Here is an 11,927-nt window from a genome sequence, read left to right as displayed (position 1 = left end):
TTCTGTTCTGTACAAACAGATGTTACTCTATTCCTTGCTTGTCTAGCCTTCAACTGTGCATGAAAATATTTAGTATTGGAATCTCCATGAGTAATCCAGATAGCCCTAGACTTCTGCCTTAGGATCTTTTCATGGATAGCATCCCATTTCTCAATTAGCATAATATTGTTCTGCTCTTGCTCAATCAGTTGTGGGTTGAGGTGATCCTCATTCAGAGCCTGCTGTATAGTCTGAAGGCCCCCCTCAATTGTTTGAGCTTTACCTCCACTGATGAGTATTCTATTTGTATTCCCCTAGTATGTATCTCCAACAGTTTCAGCTTCCTGCAAATGGTATGCATAGTGTGCCCCTGTATGGCTTGTCCCCATATATGTTCCACTGCCTTCTTATAGTCCTCCTGTTGTAACAGGACATTCAGTAATCTGTATGGTTTCTTAACATGCACCCTATATACTTTTTGTTAAGTATAAACTTAAATCAAAGGTATACTGGTATTTCTTTAATCAAGAATGTAAATATATTTCTTCAAATTATAGCTTTTTTAATCCTCTAAAATTTAATTAATATAGACAACTTTCTTATCACTTTATCATTTCAAGATTTTTTTTATCAATTGGCTAGAATAATTTGTATTAATCTTCTCTACAATTGGAACTAATCAGAATAAAGTTCATTTACTTGTTGAAGAAAACAACAAATCAGTTAATTGAGAAATATTTTACTAAAAATCAATTAAGAACCGAGAGTGTCGAGCGGAAGTGTGCTGATTAAGCAGGGGATGTCACGTTAACTCCCACAATAACATTCTCAATCTCATGTGCTATATCTTCAATGTAAGCTTCATCCCACATCTACAACAATACCTATTTCTTTGTCACAATACCTGTTCCTTCTAAAAATTTCTGATGTAACTGTACGATCTTTAAGGAAATTTAGAGTTAAAATGGTCAAAAGATAATTGAAGGGAAGATTTTAGAAGCATCAAGTGTAAAATAATATTCAAGGGGACAATGACGGATAATTATCTTCCTCCGCTAAGGTATTTTTGTAAAAGTCCCTTTAAAATTCTCACAAATCCTCTAAATTAGGCTCACTCCCTCTTAAGCTTAGTTTCCCTTAAACTAGAAAAGGGGCATTCCCCGTTGGAACAAAAAAACTTAAGGGTTATTTTTTTTTTAAATCTAAAAGAAGAATTAGTAGTTGTTTGGATATAAAAAATATGAGATTTGATAAAATATAGTAGTAGTTTTTAATGTTAAGTTGAAAATAAATAAATTTGAAGATTAAAATTATATTTGGACAAGTATTTCACTAAAATCGGCAGACCCACGTACCAAGTCACCAAACCGCAAGCCTGCAGCTCGGGCAACCTGCGACGGCGAGTCTGGTCTCTCCCTTACAGCTCAGGGCCTCAACCCTTTTGATATGTACATTAGCGGCTTCTGTCTGTCTCACTAATTCCGTTTGAGTGAGCTTAATATCGTATTTCTAATGCTGGCTAGAACGAATAGTTAATTTGGAATGGGTATGCTCCCTAGAAAATAACCTGTTCTCTATTATTTTTCTGACTCTCGCTGAAGATAAGAATAGATGTATTTTTTCTTTAAAAAAAACCTTGTTCCTAATATGGACTTTCTTTCTTCCTTCACAGCCCTTAAATCTTTCTATTTTTGATTCTATGTTGAATGAAGTTTTAGGGTTGAGAAATGATTATGGAGACGAATATGCCCATCACCAACAAAATGAGAGTGGAGACAGATAGTGAGACATTTAAAGAAGTGCCCTATGATTACAACAATTGGTCATCCACAGTAATCTTTTTTGGCGAAAATGAAGAAGATATAGGTGTGTATGCTTTTGACTCTGATGAGTGCATCGTGTACTACGTTTTGTCCTACAAACGGATGAAGCTTCTTAATCGGGAAATGGGATATACTGCTGGTGACTTTAAAGTGTACTTTGTTGGTGACGTCATATATAATGAGCAGCATGATGAGATAATTTACCCTCGAGAAGTCAAAGTTTATGATATTTGCACTAGGCAATGGGTTGATGGCTTGCCAAAGTTGAAAGATCACAAGTCCGCGCCGTTTGTGTTTTTCCTTGATGGGCGGCTTTATGTGATTTCTAGTGGTGCACCATATGATGAATCACACTAGCTTTGAGATGCTGGATTTCAATATGCCCCTTTTATTGGAAATATGTAATGGCATGTCAAAATTCTAAGATTACTGACTACTCCAAGAAGACGTTGTACATACAGTTGGTTGAATTTTCTTACAGCGATTGCAAATCAAATATTTATGGTTACAACTTGGATGATAACGGGTGGAGCGTGCACAACGGGCTTATTCCTTTGATAGCTCGCACAGGTAATCTATTGAAATCCTGTTGGTCGGATAATAATTGTATAATTGTAGAGAATTACTTGTACAAATGGCAGATATTCGAGTACCCAGATGGACGGCTAGCTATTCTAATCATTCGTGATCTGGAGAATGAAATGGAGGTGCACAATAATACAATAGAGTGAGAGATTATGTGGATGATATTCATCATCATGATGATCCACCCATCAAAGGAATATGGGAGGTTGATATCACCAGCAGTGTTGCCCAAGATGTGCTTCTTGATATGTATGCCGTGGGCCATCTAATTTATCTAGGCAAGAAGAATTCATGTCCAAGGTTTTCTTTTGTTATCTTGTACACTTGCCGGTCTTGTTTAGAAGCTTTTCATGTGGGTACATCGACGTTTGAACTGAAACGTGCAGTTGGAGTGAATTCAACTGAATCATTCATTGCCAACACCATTTGCTATCAGTACCCACACATGAAGGTGGTTTGGAAACTACTTACCTGCAACAAGTTATGTAAGTTTCTCCCCCTTCCACTTGCTATTGCATGGTGCCTAAACGAATCGTAAAGTTTGTTCTTTACATATATAGTAATAGTTTAGTCAACACTTGCATAACTACGTCTTATTATGTTAGTAGAATTACAATGATTAGTAGATTCTTTTTCTTTATTTTCCTTTTCTGATCAACACACTTTTGACCTCTGGATCATTCTTATTGATGATGGAGAGAATTTGTTCTCCTTAGAACTAACAACGTTCTTCCTCAGTTATCATTGGCGCTAGTGCTTACCTTGTTTTAGTTAGGATTGGATTGTTTTGCACTATTTGTTTAGGTATGGCTAGGGCCCGTAACGGGTTGGGTCAACATGGGCTAAACCACTAAAAAGCGGATCAAAACCCAACATGCTCAACTTACCCATGTTTTTACTATTTTAAAGGACACTCCATCTACTATAGGAAGACTTGAATTTGTCCTTTTGTAACATGTACATTCAGTAGCTAATAAATTTTGTGCTAACTCTAACTTTTCTTATAACATTTTATGTCAAAAAATTGCTTTTCAATGTACACATTTTACTAATTAATACAAGCTGTTATAAAAAGGCAAAAAGGGGGAACTTAGTACTATTTAATAGTTGTCCAAATATTTAAAAATTAGTCATCCTTTAGAATATATATATATATGTTAGAAAACAGAGAAAGATAAATTGCAAAACCACAAAACTCAAAAAAAAAACACAGAGACGTGGGAATTGGGAAGAACCCAAAAAGAGTGGAACAAGTCTCCTGACAAGCAACTGGAGTAACTTTTCAATGTAAAGATTGTACAACTTCCTTTAAAAGCTATAGGAATTCCAGACTTACGGATCTTACCATTACAATGATTAAGCTAGAGCAAGTCCACGGGTCAAGTGTGGGCTATATCACAGATCAATTTGGACTATTAGACTGGTTATGTAATGGGTTAACTTGGGCATTGCCCATCTTAGCTAGCCCGTTTGTAAAATAGTTCTTTCCCAACCCGTTAAATTCTGGGTGGGTCATAGTTTCTTGGGTAAATTTTGCCACCTTGGTATGACCTCTAGGTTGGTTATTTTTAGGATAATAGGAAAGGAGACAATTATCTAGAGTAGCATATCTAATGCTTCTAAATATATGAAATATTATCAGCATTTTGTCTTGGTTGTTTTGGTCAATGTCATTATTAGCTTTCCTAAGTACTTGTTATTTTTCTTATTCTTATGTATCAAGTAAGAGCTTTCCTGAGTACTTAGTTATTTGTTATATTTTGTCCCAGGTGATGTCAAAGATGATTGAACTGTCTAATTGGCAGCAATAGTAATCTAGCTTCTCATTGGGTAAGCCTTTTCTTAGTTGCATGTATTTTAGAACTGTGATTCATTTTTTTTTTTGATAAGGTAAGGTTTTTTATTTATAAAATGGTACCAAGGAGGTACTACAAAAGTACAAATGAGAAAATCAAATCATCTTAACAGTTACAACGTCAAAGCTTCCGAAAATTGTCCAAAAGAAAAGCTGGATTCGTCCAGTGTATTGCTCCTACACAATTGACACAAGATTGGAGAGCGTCTATACTTTACAATAGATGGAGGTTGTGTCTTTCCTTCAAAACACCTGCTGTTTCTTTCCAACTACATAATGGGATAGTCTCCGGATTTGCTTCTTCCTTTTCTTGATCCTTTGTCCTTGCCAGCAAAACAATACTTCTGTCACATCTTGAGCATCACCCAAGCTACTCCAGAAATATTTAAGAGAAGAGGCACCAAGATGTGTTTGTTTTGTCCATACTTTATAGATTAGGAAAAATCTCCATCAGTTTCCCTCTTGGGTCTATCGGAAACAGCCTCTCTGCCTTCTCAAGGTAAGGGTAAGGTCTATGCACACACTGCCCTTCCAGACCCCATTTGTGGGATTATACTGGATTTGTTGTTGTTGTATCCATCAGTTTCCCTCTAACGTGTCATCTGTCTTCCAAAGTTTAGTATACCTCTCATTCCCTATTCTGATTCTGGCATTAAGCTGTGAAATTCATCCATGAGTTTGCAAATGTGTTTACAAAACAACATCATTATGCATCATCACTAGTTTTGGGGTATAAAAATCTTTTTTGCCATACTTGGTGATGACCACTTCCTTCCAAAGCTCCTCCTTGTGATCTTTTAATCTCAATAGCCACTCACTTTAAAGGCACTTATCGTGAAGCTTGAGAATTTTACATGATCGTTGGCTTTCTCCAAATCTAATTCATTCAAGGCATCCATTGGCTATTAAGGCAGCCTCAATCTCCCTGCCAGTAATGAATGTGTTGATTTTCAGAGATCAATTTGCCAATGACTTTCTTGAACTTTTCAGCAAGAGCTTTTGAAATGAGTTTATAGATGATCCCAAGAAGGCTAATGGGCCTGTAGTCATTGATTTACTTTGCACCTTTCTTTTGCGGATGAGGCAATGAAAGTAGAGATAGCACTCCTTTCAAATGTACCATCAACATAGAATAACTCAAACGTCTTCAGTATATCAGTTTTAACTATATCCCAACATCAACATGTTTGATAAAATATATAGCATATTAAACCCATCACGACCTGGAGCTTTGTTGTTTCAGTGCATCAACATTTCTTCTTCATTAAATGGCCATTGCAGCCACCAAATATCATCATCAGAGAGCATAGCTAGCTTATCATCATGCCATTATGGCCTCCACGATTCTTTCTCAATAAATAGATTTTTATAAAATTCCACAATGTGATCCCTGACCAAGTTGTTGTCTTCTAGAATCACTCCTCCAGTCTCAATCTTGTCATTTTTGTTGAACCTTTTGTGAGCATTGGCCATCCGTTGAAAAATTTGTGTTACTGTTGCCTTGTTTATTCCGTAAATATATGGAATTTTGCCTCAAAGAAGCCTCTACACCTTTGCAATTTCCTCCAGTTCATGTAAAAGAGATTCTTTCTCTAGTTTTTTTTTATGGTAATAAATGTGAAATTGTATTACCAGTTAATCAACCAAATTCAAATTTACAAAGAGAGAGCACTTTACCTGGCGACTCCAGGAAAAGCCTCAGTATACAAAACAAATTAACAACTCATCTAAGACATCCAATATCTATCACTAACTACATAGCCTATGTATTATGTATCTAGCCTTCCTAGCTCGTTTTGAATTCTTTATCATATCCACTCTTTCTCTAATTATATTTTGGATCTGTTGCACTATGAGACTACTCTGTACAGTAGAGTCCCTAAAAATTTTCCAGTTTCTTGCCTGCCAAATCTGGTATAAGCATGTTCCATACATTGCTGCGATAATGCTCTTCTTCATCACACTCCATCTCCTACTCTATAGTCTGCTTAAGGATTGGAGAGCATCCTACTGCTGAAGTCTGGTACCACTCTATTGGTTTAACATCTCCCATAGTTGTGTAGACCATAAACAATTAGAAAAAAGATGTATAGCGCTCTCCATTCCAGCTCCATTACACAGTACACACGTAGTATTTTCACATTGTAGTCCCATTGTCAACATCCTTTCCTTTGTCAATAGCCTACCTTGAACAGCCAACCACAGGATGAACCTATGTTTTGGTAGGCTACTTCTATTCCACACTAGCTCTACAATATCCATTTTTGGTGTGTCTCCAATCAGTTTTAGGTATCCTTGCATTACTGAATATTTACCATTCGCATTCAGACTATATTTTCCATTCCTATACCAGTTCACCATGCACAACTTCAGTTTGTGTAGCCTCTTCCAATACCAACTACTATCAGCCTGAGGTATGTGATTCCAGAAATCCACTCCATTGTTCATATAGAGACCATGCACCCATTTTACCCATAGGTTATCAGCCTTTTCCATAATCAACCAAATCATTTTACATATAGAAGCTTTATTCCAATTCTTACATCCTTTTACTTTTAAACCACCCTGCTTCTTAGGTTTGCAGATTTTCTCCCATGAAACTAATGACAACTTCTTCTCCTCTTCTGAGCTTTCCCATAAAAACTCCCTGCACTTTCTATCTACCTCATTCAACACACTCTGAGGCAACACAAATATTGCACCCCAAAAATTATGAACCGCGAATAGCACAGAGTTTATGACCTGCAACTTCCCATCATAAGATAAGTGTCTTGCAGAAGTTGCCCTGATTTTCTCTGTGATCCTAACAGTCAATTGGTGACACTCTATTTTATTCCACTTTTTGTGAGATAGGAGAAGGCCCAAGTATCTGATAGGGAAAACTCCCAGAGTGAAACCACTCATTTGAATTATTCTTGCTTTGTCTCATCATCAACTCCTACTATGAATATGTTTGATTTATCAATGTTGGCCACTAGCCTAGATGCCTCTGAAAAGTGGTGCAATGCTTCCATTACCCTCTTCACTAAGCTATCATTTTCTTTACAGAAGATCATTAAATCATCAGCAAAAACCAAGTGTGTAAGCTTCTGTCTTTTACACGTTGGGTGATATCTGAAGTCTGGTAGCTGTCTCATACTGTTTAGAATTCTTGAGAGGTACTCCATGATCATGACAAATAACAATGGAGAGATTGGGTTCCCTTGACGTAAGCCCCTCTTTCCTTCAAAATACCCATGTCCTGTACTATTCACTTTGACTGAAAAAGTAGTAGTGGTCACACATGCCATAACTAGATGTGTGAAGCTACTCGGAAAACTAAATCCTAGCATCAACTCTACTAAGAAGTCCCAACTAACCATGTCATAAGCCTTCCTTAGGTCTATCTTCATTAAGCACCTAGGAGTAGTCTTTCTTTGGTAGTGCCTCAGTAGGTTATGGCATATGAGGACATTATGGACCAAAGATTTACCTTGAACAAATACAGCCTGGGATTCATTCACTAGGTGTGGCAGTACTTGCTTCAACCTTTTGCATAACATCTTAGAGATGCACTTATATACTACATTACAACATGAGATAGGCCTGAACTGGCCAGCATTTAAAGGATTGGCAAGCTTTGGGATCAATATAATTATAGTACCATTTATTTGCTTGAGGAGCTTCCCATTTCTAAGAAACTCTAATACTGCCTCGGTCACATCTGAGCCCACAATATCCCAGGCTTCCTTGAAAAAAATACTTCCAAATCCATTTGGTCCTGGACTTTTATTCACATTGATGCTCCACATAGCTTCTTTTACACTTTATCAGTATATGGTCCCAACCGTTGCATTTGTTGGTTAGCAATTAACCTGTAACTATTCTCCAAGAACCAATGGACTATACCTCCTCTGCATTCTCCCTGTTCACCCAATAACTTCTTAATGTAATCAACAAATATGTCTGCTATGGTATCCGGTTCATACTGCATTTGATCATTATGGTCTTGTAGTTGTGTGACTGCCTGCATTAACTTCCTGTGCTTAATTACTGAGAAGAAGTATTTGGTGTTGTCATCTCCTACCTTAATCCATGCTGCCTTAATTCTCTGCTGAAGGAACATCTCTGCTAAGTATCTTGACCTTTTGAATTTTTCCCCCATAACCTTCTCTTCTAGCTAAAAATCATTGTTCAGTGGGAGCTTTTGGAGTTCCTCCTGACTCCTCAATAGATTAACTCTATCATTTGCTGCCTCTTCCACAATGTTACTAAAATGGTCCCTATGTAAGATCTTCAATTGTCGTTTAAGCATCTTTAACTTCTTAACTACTTGGAATATTTTATAACCCCCCAATACTCTGAGACCATACATTTTCCACAATTTTCTTAAACTTTGGATGAGTACTCCACATGTTACAGTATCCAAATATTTTCCTTGCCTGGTTGGTAGTCTGTGCTAGTGTGATCTGAATAGGACTGTGATCACTCACACCTTCAGGCAAAAATTTTGCTCTACAGTCTACCACATTGTCCATCCATTCACCGTTTACAAACACCCAGTCAATTATAGATAAAATCCTTCCACTCTCAGACTTATCATTCTAGGTGTATGAGCATCCATTGTTTGGCAATTCAGTTAAACCAGTTACATCCAAACATGACTGGAAATCAATTACTTCATTAATTGTGACCGGGTTGCCTCCTTGTCTATCCTCTACATGTAGCATAGAGTTGAAGTCTCCTATAGGTATCCATGGCTTGTGTCCCATTCCAGATAAATGGCAAATATATTCCCATAACTCTCTCCTTTCTTCTCTTAAGTTGTAAGGATACACAAATGTTGCTAATAATTCCATTTGCAATGGCACAAATATTGCTGCACATGTAATAGCCTGAGCATTCTCACTGAGGACAGTAAGTTTATAGTAGTCTGATCTCCATAGTATCAAAATCCTTCCATTGTAGTGTGAGGCATGATTTGAATGGAATTGCCATCCACCAAATATTTTATTAACTACTTCTTCTACTTTATTATATTTAATTCTAGTCTCCAACAAATCAATTAACCCCACATTCAGATCATTGCATAGAATTTTGACCTCCTTCTGCTTTGTAGGGCCATTTAGGCCCATAACATTCCAACTAAGAATATTAACCCTCTCTCACAGGGAGAGATGCTTGGCCACCCACATTCCTGACTTTCTTTTTCCTTATCCTTTCGAACTTTCTCCAATGCTTGGAATGTATTAGTAATAGTCACCACATCCTTAATCACTACAAGAGCATTAGCATGTTTCTACAGATGATTCAACCATGTACCATGTTGTTTCCTGTTTCTCCCAGCACCCTATATCACTGATGTAACGACCCGATTAGTCGTTTTGAGAGTTATAGCTCTATTCCCCCATTTACTGCTCATTTTGTACTTTATAGAAGTTATGTGACTTGTCGGGGAAGTCGGTTTGGGTCCGGTGAGGTATCAGAATGAATTGAGACACTTAGTCTCATGGTTGAAAGTTTAAGTTGAAATGGTTGACTGGAAGTTGACTTATGTGTAAACGACTTCGGAATAGAGTTTTGATGATTCAGTTAGCTCCGTTGGGTGATTTGGACTAGGGGTGAGCATAAAACCCGAAAAACTGAATTCCGAATCGAACCGAATTAATTCGGTATTTCGGTTTCGGTTTTTTCGGTATAATTTGGTATTACATTTTCGGTATAACGGTTCGGTCCTCGGTATTAGGATCTTGAAATTTCGATATACCGAAATACCGAATTTTAAAGAAATTTATGTTGGACCTATACTACCCAGCCCAACCCAATATGTTGTATCTCTAATTCTCTGCATTGCCCTAGTGCCCAGCCCAACCCAATAAGGCCCAACTCCTACCCTCTTTAGTCTTTCCCTAGTTTCACTTCACTACAAGAAATTAGAAAGGAAGAAACAGAAACCTAGCCAAAGAGGCAAAGAGCTGTGACTGTGAGAGAAAACTCAGAAAAGTGAGAACCTCGGCACGATAGAGACGAGTCAGACGACGTCACGACGACTTCATGACCTTGGCGCCGATGACTCTCAAGTGTGACTGCTGGTTTCCTTATTTTTTACCTTCATCTTCAATCTTCAACTCTTCAAAAGGTTCATAACTTTTCATTCTTCAATCCTCAATTTTTTATAATAATTTATGGTAGATTAATTGGTAGTTCTTGGAATAAGAAAAACTCTTTCTTTTGCCACTTATTTTTTTTAATGGCTAATCTCTTCATAAACAAGTTCCGGAAAAGTCCACTTTGAACCTAAAGATTCCAGTGACATGTAAAGAGTGGGATTAGTTTTTTAGTAGAGTTATTAAACTACAAGATTTGAATAAGTGGAAACTAGGGGTGGGCAAGCAAAAAGAATTTATGTGATTATCTTTCACTAGGTAGCTTGCAAAGAGGCATTTTCTTGTTAGGTGGCGTACTTTATTTTGATTATCTTCATTTGATATAATAATGAAATCAGCTAACAAATTCTATATTTGTAAAAGAAAAAAGGAAACTGAACGTCTACATTAATTGTCTTATAGAAGGTTACTAACTTTGACATGAAGACTCACTTCCAGATTCCACTCTTTGCATAATATTATTTTTTTTTGCTCTCAATTACTAGTATTTCTAGTGAAAGATAATCACATAAATATATCTCTAATGAGATTACAAAATTATGTTAGGGAAACAGTAGCCCGGAAACTCGTAGATATCCTTGTCAAATACTTGTCAACCTCCATTTTAGACTTTGATTAACTAAACTCAACTCTAGTCTCAATTTGTGTTTATATTTGTTTTAATTTTGTATAGATGGTGGATGAAAGTAGAGTAAATGATGCCGGTTCAACTGAAAGTTTACCTATTACTGAAGATAGCAACACCAACACAATTGATACTCAAGATTCTAAGAAAAGAAAAGCCATGCAACCTCGATCCGAAGTTTGGCAATATTTTGATAAATTTGAGGTAAATAGGGTCGGTAAAGCAAAGTGTAGATATTGTAAGCAAGCTTATGCTGCTAATACGTCTAGGAATGGAACAACAGGATTGAAAAATCATTTAGCTATATGCAAAGAATACCCACCTTACATTGATAAAGATAATAGTCAAATAAAGATAAATTTTCAATCTTGCCAAAATGATGGAGGATCGCTTTGGAAATTTGATCAAGAAGTGGTTAGGAGGGCCTTAATTGAGATGATAGTTATTGATGAACTACCATTTAGCTTTGTAGAAAAGGAAGGCTTTATGAAATTTATGAGAATAACTCAACCATTATTTCGTCTTCCTTCTCGTAGAATAATAACAAGGGATTGTTATGAAGTTTACGGTGAATTGAAGCAAAATCTAAGGTCTTTTAGAGAAGCACAACCAAATATTTGCCTCACAACAGACACATGGACTTCATTGCAAAGAATAAATTATATGTGTTTGACAGCCCACTTCATTGATAAGGATTGGAAGTTGCATAAAAGAATACTAAATTTTTGCCCTATCACTAGTCATAAGGGTGAAGAGATGGCTAAAGCTATTTCTAATTGTTTGCTTGACTGGAAATTAGACAAGGTGTTCACTATTACCATGGACAATGCTTCTTCAAATGATGTCACAGTCAAAGAATTGTCTAAAAAATTAGATATGTGAAAAACTAATATGATGAGTGGTAAACATCTTCA

The 11,927-nt window shown here is 36.6% G+C and overlaps 2 protein-coding genes across 2 annotated transcripts; both read right to left on the bottom strand.

Moving 5' to 3' along the window:
* Positions 1 to 6,273: 6,273 nt before the first annotated feature.
* LOC142171820 (uncharacterized) lies at positions 6,274 to 7,146 on the bottom strand. Its single transcript, XM_075235525.1, has one exon. The coding sequence runs from the start codon at positions 7,144 to 7,146 to the stop codon at positions 6,274 to 6,276; it is 873 nt and encodes a 290-aa protein (XP_075091626.1).
* An 895-nt stretch (positions 7,147 to 8,041) lies between these two features.
* On the bottom strand, positions 8,042 to 9,356 carry LOC142171819 (uncharacterized). The gene is made up of 3 exons (XM_075235524.1): positions 8,874 to 9,356; positions 8,595 to 8,825; positions 8,042 to 8,401 (listed from the first exon to the last, which is right to left on the bottom strand). The coding sequence occupies exons 1-3, from the start codon at positions 9,354 to 9,356 to the stop codon at positions 8,042 to 8,044; spliced, it is 1,074 nt and encodes a 357-aa protein (XP_075091625.1).
* Between the last annotated feature and the right edge of the window lie 2,571 nt (positions 9,357 to 11,927).

This window comes from Nicotiana tabacum, chromosome 17, assembly GCF_000715075.1.
Source record: "Nicotiana tabacum cultivar K326 chromosome 17, ASM71507v2, whole genome shotgun sequence".
Classification (NCBI taxonomy): domain Eukaryota; kingdom Viridiplantae; phylum Streptophyta; class Magnoliopsida; order Solanales; family Solanaceae; genus Nicotiana; species Nicotiana tabacum.
Note: the sequence above shows the minus strand (reverse complement) of the source record. Positions and strands in the feature narration are given on the sequence as shown.

Bases quoted from the DNA above. Each gene is read 5' to 3' on its own strand.
- LOC142171820 (XM_075235525.1), bottom strand. From the start codon at position 7,146: ATGAGTGGTTTCACTCTGGGAGTTTTCCCTATCAGATACTTGGGCCTT.
- LOC142171819 (XM_075235524.1), bottom strand. From the start codon at position 9,356: ATGGGCCTAAATGGCCCTACAAAGCAGAAGGAGGTCAAAATTCTATGC. The intron at 8,826-8,873 runs GTAACTGGTTTA...TCATACACCTAG, and splicing joins ATTTCCAGTCATGTTTGGAT to AATGATAAGTCTGAGAGTGG. The intron at 8,402-8,594 runs GTATGGTCTCAG...AATGATTTTTAG, and splicing joins TTAAGAAAATTGTGGAAAAT to CTAGAAGAGAAGGTTATGGG.